At 42.7% G+C, this 14919-nt stretch overlaps 2 protein-coding genes across 7 annotated transcripts in view; one reads left to right on the top strand and one right to left on the bottom strand.

Moving 5' to 3' along the window:
- Window positions 1-1934, bottom strand: part of TRAPPC11 (trafficking protein particle complex 11) — a 52965-nt gene extending 51031 nt beyond the window's left edge. For 2 of the 3 annotated variants that reach the window (XM_032298736.1, XM_032298738.1), the window contains exons 1-2: window positions 1779-1934; window positions 1514-1644 (exon numbers count right to left, since the gene is read on the bottom strand). The gene's annotated coding sequence lies outside the window, so the exon portion shown is untranslated. The remainder of the gene's footprint in view (window positions 1-1513; window positions 1645-1778) is intronic. The other variant, XM_032298737.1, reaches the window with a different exon arrangement.
- Window positions 1935-2003: 69 nt separating this feature from the next.
- Window positions 2004-14919, top strand: part of RWDD4 (RWD domain containing 4) — a 21990-nt gene continuing 9074 nt past the window's right edge. For 2 of the 4 annotated variants that reach the window (XM_032298731.1, XM_032298733.1), the window contains exons 1-5: window positions 2004-2297; window positions 5885-5965; window positions 11432-11541; window positions 11628-11775; window positions 13182-13299. In XM_032298731.1, the coding sequence (XP_032154622.1) occupies window positions 2274-2297; window positions 5885-5965; window positions 11432-11541; window positions 11628-11775; window positions 13182-13299 (481 nt within the window). In that variant the 5' untranslated portion in view covers window positions 2004-2273. The remainder of the gene's footprint in view (window positions 2298-5884; window positions 5966-11431; window positions 11542-11627; window positions 11776-13181; window positions 13300-14919) is intronic. The other 2 variants (XM_032298735.1, XM_032298734.1) reach the window with 2 other exon arrangements.

The raw sequence follows: 14919 nt of genomic DNA, 5'->3' as shown, positions 1-14919 counted from the left end.
GGAATATTTTTAACTGAAAGGTTAATTTAGGAAAGACTATTAGGTTTCTCATGTTTAAATACTGAAAGAACAATAGGTATTGAATAAACGATTTACAAAGCTTGCCAGAAATGTCTACAATGGATAGTTTTAGAAGTGTTTAAATATTTTTAGGACAGGATTAAGTTATGAGGACAAAGGATTGCATGTTCAGAGAAAGAAACAGTCTAGTTATGGTCATTTGGGAGTGAAAATTAAAAAGAGGTGACCATACCAGGCTCAGTGGTTCACACCTGTTATCCCAGCACTTTGGGAGGCTGAGGCAAGCAGATCAGGAGGTCAGGAGTTCAAGATCAGCCTGATCAATAAGTGAAACCCCATTTCTACTAAAAATACAAAAATTAGCAGGGCATGGTGGTACGCACTTGCAGTCCCAGCTACCTGGGAGGCTGAGGCAGGAGAATCCCTTGAACCTCGGAGGCGGAGGTTGCAGTGAGCCGAGATGGCGCCACTGCACTACAGCCTGGGCGTCAGAGCAAGACTCCATCTCAACAAATAAAAAAAGAGGTGACCAAAATGCAACACAGGTACCTTTGCTTAATATGAAAGAGTCTTAGACTAGGGGCCATTTCCTGTAATAACTCCAGAGGCCCAAAAGACATTAGCTGTGGTCTTTGAATATGGAGTTGAAATAAGAGGAACTATAAATGTGTCATACAATGGCTCTATGAGCCACATAAATAAATTAAAATTTTCTAGTAGTCATATTAAAAAGTAAAAAGTGGAATTCATTTTAATATTCTAGTTAACCCAGTACAGTATATCCAAAATATTATCATACTGACACTAAAAGTTATCAGTGACATATTTTACCTTCTTTTATACTAGCTCTTCAATATCTGGTGTGTATTTTACGCTCACAGCACATCTCAATTCAAATTAGCCTTTTTCAAATGCTTGATGCAGCTGCTGGCTACAGAACTGGACAGCAGAGATCTAAATTATGGAAAATCTGTCCCAAAATGACTGCATGTAAATTGTATTGGAAATCCTTGCTACGTTCTCCTATGGCACTTGAAACGGTCGTGCTTAATTCTGCAGCAAAGGAATGAGAACAAGAACACCGATACTGCACAGGCGCAGACTGAATGGATCTCAATGACAGCCTGGAAGGAGAAATTTCAGGTATCCTGGAAGAAGCCAATGGAGCAATCAACGAAACGATACAAGAAAGGAAGCGCAGCTATACAAAGTGAATAATGGATGGGAGATGAAGTAGTGCAAGGGACATCAACTGGCAACTAGCGTGGAAAGAAACGTGACCCAATCAAAGCGGCAGCTAAAGAAAGCCCCTAACCGAAAGTGGGTGCTATTTTTTTTTTTTTTTTAATGACCTGGAAGTTCAGCGTGCAGGACACAAGGCTACTAAGAATGGGATTCAGAGACGTCCAACTACAAAACAAGGCGTTTAGATGTTAAAGATGAGAAGTAACAACCCAACCTAGGAAAAACACCGTCCCCGTAGTGGCAGTACCTGCTCTGGTAGTTCCAAGGAGGAAAGGTGGAGAAATAACCTTGCAGTCCCTAAAGGCAGGTATCTTCCTCCTCTTATTCCCCTGTGTTAAGCCTGGGAGGTCCTAGAAACGGGTGCGTCTTTCCTTGGGTCTGAAAGAGAAGCGCCAGGATTGCACCCGTCGACGCAATAGCAAAACGCAGGCCCCCAAACCAGCATTGTTAAGAGCTAGCTCTCTTCCTCGGCGGTCCCGCCTGACCCCGCGGGTCTCCGGGCCCAGACTCACCAAGGCCCCACGCCCCGGGCCCGCTGCAGCTGAGGCCGGTCGCCGCCAGCAGGGACAGGACGAGGGGAGGCGGGAGGCTGTCAGAAAGCCGAGGCCAGTCCCCACCGCCGCAGCCCCGCGGCCAGCTCCAGCAGGCTGGACTTCCCTGTACCCACCTCCGCCGGCACAGGAAGCACTTTCTGGGCCTGAGTGACAGCGCTCTACACCAATCGCTGTCCCGGAATTTTACGCGCTCCTCCTCCAGGCGTCGGGAAGACGCTGCACTTCCCAGGCCCCACCTGCCGCGGCTCGGGTTCCGAGCCCACAGCTCACCGCCGGCGCCCGGGCGCTGCCGAGGCCCAGGGCACGCCCGATTGGCGTCTGCCAGTGCCAAGGCTGTGCTGCCGACGCAGCCGAGGCGCCAGAGGCGGACGCCGGGCCTCGGGGCCGCTGCCCTCGCTTTCTCTTCGTTGTTGCGGACGCCTTCCGCTCAGGAGGCGCCCCGCGACCGGCGCGATGAGTGCCAACGAGGACCAGGAGGTGAGCTCCCCACCCACCCCCGGCTCAGGGCCCTCTCCCGGCGCTGGCGCGGCGCGGAGCCCCGGGCCCTGGTGAGACCTGATGCCCGGACGAGCGGCCCGGCGTGGGTGTCCCGAGTTCACCGGCGTCTCATCCAAGCGCGCGTGAATGGGCAGGAGTCCGCCTCTGCCTCTGTTCCACCCTCATTTTTCATTTTTGCAAACCCGGGAGTCTCCCCAGTTTCCTTAATAACAGGGATGAGCGTCCTTGGTGCACGACCCAGTGCTCTTGGCTCTCCTTGAATCCCATGTATTTAGTGCCTGTTTCCTGAGTTTTGCTGATCACCTTTAAATTTTAGTCTGGTCACCTTTTAATCTCTTGGCTAGTGGAGAGCTGAGTTAGTTACATTTCTGATGGAAGAAAGTGACGCTAGTCGTGCCTCTGGTTTCTGTCCATATTGTTTGCTGAAATCTTTTATCCATCTGTCTGTTTTGAGCATTCATGTACCACTTGAATTTATGTTTCATGCCCAGATATTTCCTTGTGAGTTGCCATTTTGACATGGAATCATGTACCATTAGAGTTGGGCCGGTGCCACAGACCATCTGTAGGGAACCTTCTAACTTTGATAGGTGGGTAGATGAGAAGTCCACAAAAGTAAAGTAGTAGCCCAGGGCCGCACAGTGAGTACGTGGTAGAGTAGGGACTAGCAACCAGGTTTTATTGGGTGGTAGAAAAGTAGTAGTTCACTGTTAATTTAGAATATAATGCTTCACTTTTTTTTCTTTGAGATGGAGTTTAGCTCTTGTTGCCCAAGCTGGAGTACAGTGGCGCGGTCTTGGCCAACCTCCAAAGTTCAAGCAATTCTGCCTCAGCCTCCCGAGTAGCTGGTATTACAGACTTACAGGCATGTGCTACCACGCCCGGCTAATTTTTTGTATTTTTAATAGAAACGAGGTTCCACCATGTTGGCCAGGCTGGTCTCGAACTCCTGGCCTCAGGTGATCTGCCCACCTCGGCCATCCAAAGTGCTGGGACTACCGACATGAGCCACAGCGCCCGGCCCTGAAACTTAATCATTTTTATGTGATAAATGTAATAGAATCTCTGGATTGGAAGTTAACCTTTAAAGGACCCAAAGTCCAACAAGCTAGCTAGTTGATACCTGAATCTCTTCTAAAATGTTCTTGCCAGGTGAATTTCTGAGTCAGTGCATTAATAGCCTTGTCTCCCTGCAAAGCAAAGAACATACAGTCTAATGTTTCTCAGAGTCCACTACCTTAGAACCATTTAGATGGTTGCCAGAAAACTGCTGCCCCCACTCCACCCCAGACCTACTGAATCAAAATGTCTGTGGTGAGCCCAGGAATCTCCACTGTAACAAGAAAATTTCGTTCTTTTTTCAGATGACTGGTGTTCTGATCTTTGAAGATAGATTCCTGCCAAGTTTTTCAGACCTCTTCTCAGATGAAATGATTCTTTTTAGCTTTTCTTCATACATCCATTCTTTAATTTCTTCACTATCCTGGAATCACGTGTCTGTGGACAGATTTGATTTTTTTTAATGCCCTGTTTCAGAGTTGTGGTATCATACTGTTTTGTCTAGTTAAATTTACTGTCAACTAAAACCTTTTAAGTGCTTTACACAAAGCAGTTTGTCTTTCATCTTCTTTTTTTTTTTTGAGACAGAGTCTCGCTCTTGTTGCCCAAGCTGGAGTGCCATGGCACAATCTCAGCTCACCGCAACCTCCACCTCCCAGGTTCAAGCAATTCTTCTGCCTCAGCCTCCCAAGTAGCTGGGATTACAGGCGCACACCACCACGCCTGGCTAATTTTTTGTATTTTTAGTAGAGATGGGGTTTCTCTATATTGGTCTGGTTAGTCTTGAACTCGGCTGGTCGTGAACTCCCAACCTCAGGTGATCCGCCTGCCTTGACCTCCCAAAGTGCTGGAATTACAGGCGTGAGCCACCATGCCCGGCCTTGTCTTTCGTCCTCAACTTTTATATTTAGATATCTAAGTATTAATACAAATTCTACTTACCCTGCTAAATTTCATCATTAGCTTGCTTTTCAAAGACTTTTTGGATTCTTATTCTGCCATCAGCATTATTCATTATCCCAACAAATTATCATCCACAAATTTAATAAACTTGCCTTCTATTTTTGTTCCTGTCTAAATCATTAATTAAAATATAGCAAAGGATTAGGGACAGAAGGAGTAATACTGTATTTTGAGTAAGGTTGTTTGTTCCAATCTAATCTTCGATATTTCTTGAATCCAGCTTGAATTTCTGTATTTTTTTTTTTTTTTCTGTAAAGGTAGCAAGGGAAACTTGTGGAGCCTTGCTGAAATCAATATAGTCTGTATTTTATGCCTTTCTTCATTGTGCCAATCAAGTTTCCCTTTCTAAGAAGGGTATTTCTTGTTTTCCATATGCTTCCTAGGTCTTGGGGACTATTCCTTACTCTCCCAGTTCCTCACACACTATTTCTCTAATAATTTCTTTTTGCTGCTGTTGTTGTTGTTGAGATGGAGTCTCGCTCTGTAACCCAGACTGTAGTACAGTGGCGCGATCTCGGCTCACTGCAACCTCCGCTTCCCGGGTTCAAGCGATTCTCCTGTCTCACCCTCCAGCTTAGCTGGGATTACAGGTGCGCATCACCACGCCTGGCTAATTTTTGTATTTTTAGTAGAGATGGGGTTTCACCCTGTTGACCAGGTTGATCTCTAATTCCTAGCCTCAGGTGATCCGCCTGCCTCAGCCTCTCAAAGTGCTGGGATTACGGGCAAGAGGCACCACGCACGCGCAGTGGATTACAGGCGTGAGCCACCACGCATGCGCAGCCAATAATTTCTATTCTAAAATTTTGACCGTAGATCAAGCCCACTTTCACCGTCTTTAGTTTGTAGAGTTCTTGAAAATTCAAACGTGGACCCAAGTGCAGTCTTTCTTCTTTTCTCAGATAGTCATCAGTGATCGCAGTGATGAACTTCTCAGTCGTAATACCAAAATGTTCTAAGAACAATGCCCAAGCAAGGATTACTAGTTACGTTTTCTCTGACAGTCCTTGATCTCATCTTGGGTAGATACTTGTCAACCTTTTTCTTAAAGTTATTTTTCTTGCCTTTAGATGTTTTTTAAACCTTTGTATCACTCTATGGGAAGGATTACAAATAAAAGGAGTGGATGTAAATAATAGGAAAGTATTGTTTTTTATAGTTCTCATCTCCAGGTTTAATGCTCTTTACACCCAGGTTCCTCTTTAGCAGAGTGCTAAGAGCACTTGCTCTGGAGTGGCTTAAACTGAGACTTCTTGCCTCCCTAGTAGGAAGTAGAAAATAATAGGACCTCTTGACAGGGTTGATTTGAGAAGTCAGTCCAATAATACATTGCATAATCTTAGCAGTGCCTGACATAGAGTTTTAAAGTATCATTGGTAGTAATATTGCCATGTGTGCTGAATGCATGTATACGGTAAGTATCTAAGCATGTGTAAGTTAGTCAAGTTTTACACAGTTGAGTAGGTTTGAATGAGAAAGTAAAGACCCTCTATTTCTAATTCATTTGTACCACTAAACAAAACTCATTCAATTCTTTATTTCAGATGGAACTAGAAGCATTACGCTCTATTTATGAAGGAGATGAAAGTTTCCGGGAATTAAGTCCAGTTTCTTTTCAATATAGGGTAAGACATGGCATGAATAAGAGCACTTACAACTTTGCTAGAAAAGACTAAAAGTGGCTAAAAATGCTTATTTTGTTTTCTAAACTTGTGTAAATTTATTATGTCTGTATTTTCTATAGCATTTAAACGGAAACATCACCCTAACATCAGTCATTTTTAATGTTTGAAAACTTAATTCAGAAACTTTTTTTTTTTTTTGAGATGGAGTTTCGCTCTTGTTACCCAGGCTGGAGTGCAATGGCGCGATCTCGGCTCACCGCAACCTCCGCCTCCTGGGTTCAGGCAATTCTCCTGCCTCAGCCTCCTGAGTAGCTGGGATTACAGGCACGCACCACCATGCCCAGCTAATTTTTTGTATTTTTAGTAGAGACGGGGTTTCACCATGTTGACCAGGATGGTCTCTATCTCTTGACCTCGTGATCCACCCACCTCGGCCTCCCAAAGTGCTGGGATTACAGGCTTGAGCCACCGCGCCAGGCCCAGAAACTTTTTAAAAACCAGGATAGGGCTGGGTGTGGTGGCTCACAGCTATAATCCCAGCACTTTGGGAGGCCAAGGTGGGTGGATCACAAAGTCAAGAGTTCAAGACCAGCCTGACAAAAACTCTGTTTCTACTAAAAATACAAAAGTTAGCTGAGTGTGGTGTTGCGAGCCTGTAGTCCTGGCTACTAGGGAGGCTGAGGCAGGAGAATTGCTTGAGCCTGAGGGACAGAGGTTGCAGTGAGCAGAGATTGTGCCCCTACCCTCCAGCCTGAGCATCAGAGTGACAGTCCATCTCAAAAAAAAAAAAAAAAAACCAGGATAAACTTGTTTTTATTGTACCAGAATCATAAGACATTAGAAATGGAAAAAAACCTTAAAAATTATGTAATCCTATCTTTAACATAAAATAGTAACCGTATTTTATTTTGTAAATAAGTCATATAAACCTTTTATTCAAATGATCATAAGTAGCCCGGGCACGGTGGCCCACACCTATAATCTCAGAACTTTGAGAGGCTGAGGCGGGCAGATCACCTGAGGTCGGGAGTTCATGACCAGCCTGGCCAACATGGTGAAACCCTGTCTCTATTAAAAATACAAAAATTAGCCAGGCATGTGGTACACACCTGTGATCCCAGCTACGTGGGAGGCTGAAGCAGGAGAATCATTTGAACTTGGGGGCGGAGATTGCAGTGAGCCAAGATGGTGCCACTGCACTCCAGCCTGGGCACAGGGTAAGACTCCCTCTCAAAAAAAAAAAAGGAAAAAAAAAAAAAAAAAACCACAAATAATTAGAAGTAACAGAATGGGAAAGTTTTTTTGTAAAAGATTTACGGTTATTATTAACATTGTCACAGTTAAAACTAAACTGTATGAGAAATGATCCTTATGCATGATTGATGCATAACCATCACAGAAAATAAGCTTCTTGTCTGAATTCCCTTTCAAGCTTAACAGTCTTTCCACCACCTCCAAGTATATAATAACTAGGGGACCTCAAATGCCCAAAGTCAACAGTGGAGCTAAGTCCTAGGCCCTTCTATTTGAATCCAGTTGCTACTCTCTCCTTAGCAAATGGGAGGCTGAGAATTTCCCTATACTTTCCTAAACGTCTCTATTCACAGTGGCAGTGATTTAGAGCACAGTATGCAGAATGCTCAAGGACATTTTTATGTATTGTAAGATGGACACTGATGTGACTCATAGGATGGATTTAAGGAGAATGAGACATGAGATGAGGAGGCAGCGTGTTGATAGGCAGAGGGTCTGGCGTCAAGTTCTGCCCGTGTCCTAAGTCTGACCCCAGTTCTTGCACGGAATGGTCTGGTAGCCTCCTGGTTGACTTCCCTGGTTAAGTACAGTCTTTAGCCCTTGTATGCCACCATTAGTCCTCCAGCAGTGCTAGTTGGCTTTCTGAAACATTTAAGTCGTCATCCCATTCTCTTGTTTAAAAAGGCTTCTCCATGGATTCCCCTTGCCTATTAAGAGAGGACTAAAGTTTTTCACTTGACACTCTAAATCCTCCTGTTTGTTTCTGTCTCTCCAAACCTTCCCCTCCACTCACATCCCTTAGATGTAATGGGCTGTTACATTTTCCCCTATGTGTTTGTATCTGGCACTATGCTTTTGAGCACATTGTTTGATCCTTCCCTCACCTCATGTCCGTTATCTCCCCGCTTCTCCTTTAAGGCCTAACTCAAGCCTCCTCTGGGACATGGTAATATCTGGGCCACGTCTCCTGTTTCTGCCCCAACTTTGAATCAGAATTAACTATTCCCCATTTCTTCATACTTTGTTCTGTTACTCTTGAACTGTTATTCATACTGCAGTTTTATAAGTTACATAAATGTCTTGAAGATAAGAATGGCCTTGCCTCTATCTTTGCATCTTCAGTACCCAGCACAGGGTGAGGCATGTGATAATTTATTCCTAAATGCACCGTGAGTAAGGACACAGTGATTGCCTAAGTGGGTAACTTTTATCACTTTTTAACTACCTATATTTGAAACAAACATAAGCCTATGACATCTGTTATTGCAAGTAATCCTTATCAAGGTATTTCAGTAGATCCCTACATTTATTTGGTCTTATTTCTGAGCCTTGCCTTATATTTGTAAGAGTGTGGTTGAGGGTGAAGGGGTAGGGGTGAAAAATTAGAGGTCAGAAAATAAAGGTAAATTAGGTAATAATTTGGGGTGAAAATTTTGTAAATCTTACTGCTGTTGTTTAAGTATTTTTAAAAGCAGCATATATATTAAAAATAATACAGACAAGGCTGGGCATGGTGGCTCACACCTGTAATCCTAGCACTTTGAGAGGCCAAGGCAGGAGGATCATTTGAGCTCAGGAGTTCAAGACCAGCCTGACCAACATAGTGGGACCCCGTCTCTATTCTTAAAAAGCAAAAATATAGGCTGGGTATGGTGGCTCACACCTGTAATTTCAGCACTTTGGGAGGCCGAGGCGGGTGGATCACCTGAGGTCAGGAGGTCGAGACCAGCCTGGCCAACATGGTAAAATCTCGTCTCTACAAAAATACAGAAAATTAGCTGGGTGTGGTGGTGGGCATCTGTAATCCCAGCTACTTGGGAGACTGAGGCAGGAGAATCACTTGAACCCGGGAGGTAGAGATTGCAGTGAGCCGAGATCATGCCATTGCACTCCAGCCTGGGTGACAAGAGAGAAAACTCTGTCTCAAAATAAATAAAAATTTTAAATAATAATAATAAAGAGGAGATTAGCATAACCCTTTGCAAGGATGAGATGTTGATTCATGAATCATCCTAGAAAATCACCATTTTGCAACCACCAGTATGATAATTGATTCATTTAAGCACTGTTCACTCAAGGGTTTTAGCCTTTTGGTGAAAGGTGGTCTAGAAACAAGATATTCATGCAGTTTTGTAGTGTTACCCCACAGATGATGATGATTTTTTTATAGAGACAGGGTCTTGCTATGTTGCCCAGGCTCATCTCCAACTCCTGGCCTCAAGTGATTCACCAGTCTTGGCCTCCCAAAGAGCTGGGATTACAGACATGAGCCACCTCACCCAGCAAGATTATTCGTTAATTACAAAGTGAAAGTGTTTATGTGGAAGAGATCTGGAGATCACCTTAACCATGTGATCAATCTTAGTGTCACCATTGATGATTCTGGAAGATCTTGTGTGCCTCGTTAAGTGATACTATGGGAAGATGCCACATCACCTCTGTAGTTTCCTTACCAAAAATGTTTAATTTGAATCTGAACAGAGAAAACAATCAGTTCAGATCTGGGGACATAATATAAGAAAATTAGCCTGTATTCTTTTTGGTGGCTTAAAAGACAGGGGAAGGCTGGCAGTGGCTCACGCCTGTAATCCCAGCACTTTGGGAGGTTGAGGCAGGAAGATCACTTGAGCTCAGGAGTTCGAGACCAGCCTGGACAACATAGGGAGACCTTGTCTCTGCAGAAGGTTTTTTGAAATTATCCTGGCATGGGGTACACACCTGTAGTTCCAGCTACTGTAGTGGCTGAGGTGGGAGGATTTCTTTTTTTATTTTATTTTTTTACTTTTGCCAGAGTCTTGCTCTGTCACCCAGGCTGGAGTGTGGTGGCACGATCTCAACTCACTGCAACCTCTGCCTCCTGGGTTCAAGTGATTCTCCTGCCTCAGCCTTCCTAGGTGTGTACAACCACACCCAGCTAATTTTTGTATTTTTTAGTAGAGACGGAGTTTCACCATGTTGGCCAAGCTGGTCTTGAACTTCTGACCTTAAGTGATCCACCCACCTTGGCCTCCTAAAGTGCTGGGATTACAGGCATGAGCCACTGCACCCAGCCCAAGGTGGAAGGATTTCTTAAGCCCAGTAGGTCCAGGTTGCAGTGAGCCGTGATTGTGCCACTGCACCCTAGCCTGGGCGATAGAGTGAGACCCTGTCTTAAAAAAAAAAAAAAAAAAAAAAAGGCAGGGGCGAGGGCTGGGGACTGTTCTAAATTAAAGCAGAATAAAGAGGCATAACAACCCAGTGCCATCCATGACCCCTCAATGGATTATGGATTTGTGGGTTGGGGTAAAGTCTTTTAAAGGATACTTTAGATATCATCGGGTAGTTTTTAATATGGTTTATCTATTAGGTAGTATTTTTGTACCAATGTTGAATTTTTTGGGTGTGATAATGATCTTGTGGTTATGAAGACTACCCTTTTCTTAAGATTCTTAACCGAAACATTGAGGAAATTTCATTACTTTTAAGTGTTTCAGCAAAAACCAAAGGGGAAAAACCCTGTTGGGAGAGTGGAGGTTGATTCTGTGCGGAAAGGGGGTAAGATAAAGTAAATGCTGCAAAAAGTGTTTGCTGAATAAGATGAATGTCAGTGAGTGTTCATTATACTGTTTCAGCTTTTCTTTACGATTAAAATTATTTAAATAAAAAGTTGGCAGAGCAAAAAAAAAAAGATGTCTTTATTCAGAAATTGTTATTCATCTGAAGTCATTCCTTTCCCTTAGCCTTTGCCTTTTCCTTCCTTCTCAGTTTTATATTTCATTTTCTGATCTCTTGGGGTTGTGCCTCTTGGGATTTAGCAGTCGTGTAACTTAAGACAAAGATGAGGTATGTCGAGTTTGTGAATCATTTTTGTCTGTTCTCTTTCTATATCCCATGAGCAAGTTGATGTTTTATTTTAATCCTCAGAAAACTGGTAAAAACACTAAAAAATACCTAAGATGTAGGCGTGGTACTAGAAAAGCTGGTAGGCTGGTTAGGGACAAGACGTGGGCATACTGAACCTGTTAAGACATAATAGGACTAAATTAAAGTCAGACTGTCCGGAGACTCCCTTCACTCCTGCTCAGTCCTAGCCTGTACCCCTAGACTTTTCAAAATGTTACATTTCTGATCTGAGCATGAATATTGGAAAGAACTTACCCTTCTGAAGATTATAATTTGGTTTTCTGTCTTTTTATCACTTTTTACAAGCCTAAGATTTCCCCTTCTCTTCAGATAGGTGAAAATGGTGATCCCAAAGCCTTCTTAATAGAGATTTCCTGGACAGAAACATATCCCCAAACACCTCCAGTTATATCTATGAACGCTTTTTTTAACAACAACATGTGAGTAGTGTTTTGTTTTTACTGCTTCTCATTTCCCTCTCTGTTACACTCTTCTCTCAGCAAGGTATTTTTGTTGTGCACTGTAGATCATCAGCTGTAAAGCAGAGTATATTAGCCAAACTACAGGAAGCAGTAGCAGCTAACCTGGGAACCGCTATGACCTATACGTTGTTTGAATATGCCAAAGACAATAAAGACCAATTCATGGAGAACCACAATCCCGTCAATTCCACAGTGAGTATGTGATTTTTTTTTTTTTGCCGGATTCTTTCGTTGTTTTGGTTTTGCTCTGTAGTAATTCATTTGTACTAGTTAATATATATTCAAAATTGTAAGAAGGCTTTTGTTAAAATGAGAGTTACGCCTGAGTTAAATAAGAACAACGAATTTCACATTTCTTCTATTTAACCTAGAAAATGATATTATAGTCTCTAGATTTTTACCCTTTATCAAAGACTAGAATACGTCTCATGCCTACCAAAACTGAGATATCATAGAACCTAGTATTTTTAATATTTACCTCATCTCTTCATAAAGCTGAGACAGCTAAGGGATCTTAGGGATGCAATGCTAAAGTAGTAGGGAATTGCTTTCTCCATGAGGCTTGTCTTGTTGTAAATAGACTTGCCACAGTTCAGTTTGTAGATGTTGCAGCATGTGGAGGGAGGCTTTATTGAATAGAAAAAATGTTGTACTGTTATTTCCTGAATGGTTTTAGGAAATATTTCTTTCCTGACCTTAAGCATCTGTGTACGAGACCCCTTTGTACCACGTCATGCACTGAAAGACCTTCATTGGTTCATTAATTTAGTTTTGTCTTGTGAACCAAATGGGAAGCGTTTGGCAGCAAGGCTTGTCTTCGGTTTGAGTGGTTTTGGCTTTCACATTCCCAGCAGGACACAGAACCCTGAGAGGCAACTGGAGGAGCAGTAGAGGGTGGTAGCTAAGATCATGGACTCTGGGCCGGACCGCCTGGGTTCACTGCACCACTTACCAACTCTGTGACTCTGGGCAAGTTCCTCAATCTCTCCATACTCAGTTCTTCATCTGTAAAATGGCTTATATAGCCTCTACCTCCTAAGATCATGGTGAGGATCAGATGTGTGGTATGTGGAAAACATTTGCAGCGATGCTCAGACCTAGAAAGCATTTTAAATTTTAGTTGTCATATACCCTGACTGCATTAACCCAAATGTCTTAAAATTTTTCTTCCGGGAACCAGGATGTTCTAGGGAGGTACATGTGATTTTTCTGAAGACGTGTAAATTGCCAAACATTCACACTGAAAAACACCTCTGTAAAGAAAAGAAAGATTTTAATTAAATTTCCAAATAATAGCGAGTTAACTGAATTGTAAAACTACCTTGGAACCTCAGATCTTCAACATAACGCTGATAATCAGATCTTCCTTCCTAGGATTTTGGTTATAACAATTGAACTAATATTATGTCCTTTGATGTGCACTTTTAAAAGAATGAAACCAATAATGTGTTCAGGGCACTTGATTTAAAAAATGAATCATAGTAATATAGGATTCTTTTATTCGTAAGTGTATAAATTATCAACCCATTTCAGGATGTAGCTGTATTTCGTGTAACAGGTTGTAAGGCATGAGGCTGAGAATTATTTCTTTTTTTTAGACAACGATAAGCAATATCATCTCAATTGAAACTCCTAATACAGCCCCATCAAGTAAGAAAAAAGACAAGAAAGAACAACTTTCAAAAGCCCAGAAGCGTAAGCTGGCAGATAAAACAGGTTTGTGTGTTTTTTTCTTTCTTTTTTCTATTTTTTCTTTTTTTTAGACAGAGTCTCGCTCTATTGCCCAGGCTGGGGTGCAGTGGCATGATAGCTAACTGCAGATTCCACCTCCCAGGTTCAAGAGATTCTCCTGCCTTAACCTCCCAAGTAGCTGGGATTACAGATGCATGCAATTACACCTGGCTAATTTTTATATTTCTAGTAGATATGGGGTTTCACCATGTTGGCCAGGCAGGTCTCGAACTCCCGATCTCAGGTGATCTGCCTACCTCGGCCTCCCAAAGTGTTGGGATTATAGGCGTGAGCCACCACAACTGACCTTTTTTTTTTCTTTTATAACTCAGATAAATGGATGCTTTTTAGTGTGATATGGTGAATATATTTAGATTAATTCTGTACTTTTTATTCTTGGAATATTTGGGTCAGAGATCTTTTGGGTCACGTGTATATTTTCAACATACTAAGACTGAGGCTGAGACAGGAGAATCACTTGAACCCAGGAGGCAGCATTTGTAGCAAGCCGAAATCATGCCACTGCACTTTAGCCTGGGCAACAACAGCAAAACTCTGTCTCAAAAAAATAAGAAAATACTTGCTACGACTTCATCACAGGAGATCACCATTTGAAAAGAAAGTAACTGAGGGGCCAAGTAACTATAAATGAGTTTAGAGATTGAGGAACATTCAAATAGTCTACAAAAACGTGTTTTACCTGGAGCTCCGACATGATTGGGATTTTATTTGTTTACCTCTTTGGGAGGTGTGTGTTATTAAAAATTTTTTTGAAATATAGCTTTCATTTGAAATGAATACTGGTATACTATTAGATCTTAGTGTGATAAGTAATTTAACATTTTTGCCTATGGTTAACTTATTTATACAACAATAAGATTTAAGAATAGAATTCTCGGCTGGGCGCGGTAACACGCCTATAATCCCAGCACTTTAGGAGGCCAAGGGGGGTGAATCACAAGGTCAGGAGTTCGAGACCAGCCTGGCCAACATGATGAAACCCCATGTCTACTAAAAATACAAAAAATTAGCTGGGCATAGTGATGGACGCCTGTAATCCCAGCTACTTGGGAGGCTGAGGCGGAGAATTGCTTGATCCCAGGAGGCACAAGTTGCAGTGAGCTGAGATCGTGCCACTGCACTGCTCTCCAGCCTGGTGGCACAGGGAGACTGTGTATCAAAAAAAACAATAGAATTCTCTTGTGTCCTAAATAAGAAACAAAAGTCCTTTAGAGATTATAAACTCCAGCTCATGTCAACAATGATATCTGATTACTTTTCATTATTTAACCTGAAACTTGCAAATTGATAATAGTCTGTAAACTTTTTCAGAGTTAGGGGAAATGAGGACATTGTCACTTGTGCACTTGCGCATTTATACTTACGTATCTATGTGTGCTACTAGTATGAAGTTAAAAGGTGTCTCTTGGCCAGGCGCGGTGGCTCAAGCCTGTAATCCCAGCACTTTGGGAGGCCGAGGCGGGTGGATCACGAGGTCAAGAGATCGAGACCATCCTGGTCAACATGGTGAAACCCCGTCTCTACTAAAAATACAAAAAATTAGCTGGGCATGGTGGTACGTGCCTGTAATCCCAGCTACTCAGG

This window comes from Sapajus apella, unplaced genomic scaffold (assembly GCF_009761245.1).
Source record: "Sapajus apella isolate SASKATOON/1434 unplaced genomic scaffold, GSC_monkey_1.0 scaffold39, whole genome shotgun sequence".
In the NCBI taxonomy this organism is placed as follows: Eukaryota; Metazoa; Chordata; class Mammalia; order Primates; family Cebidae; genus Sapajus; species Sapajus apella.
Note: the sequence above shows the minus strand (reverse complement) of the source record. Positions and strands in the feature narration are given on the sequence as shown.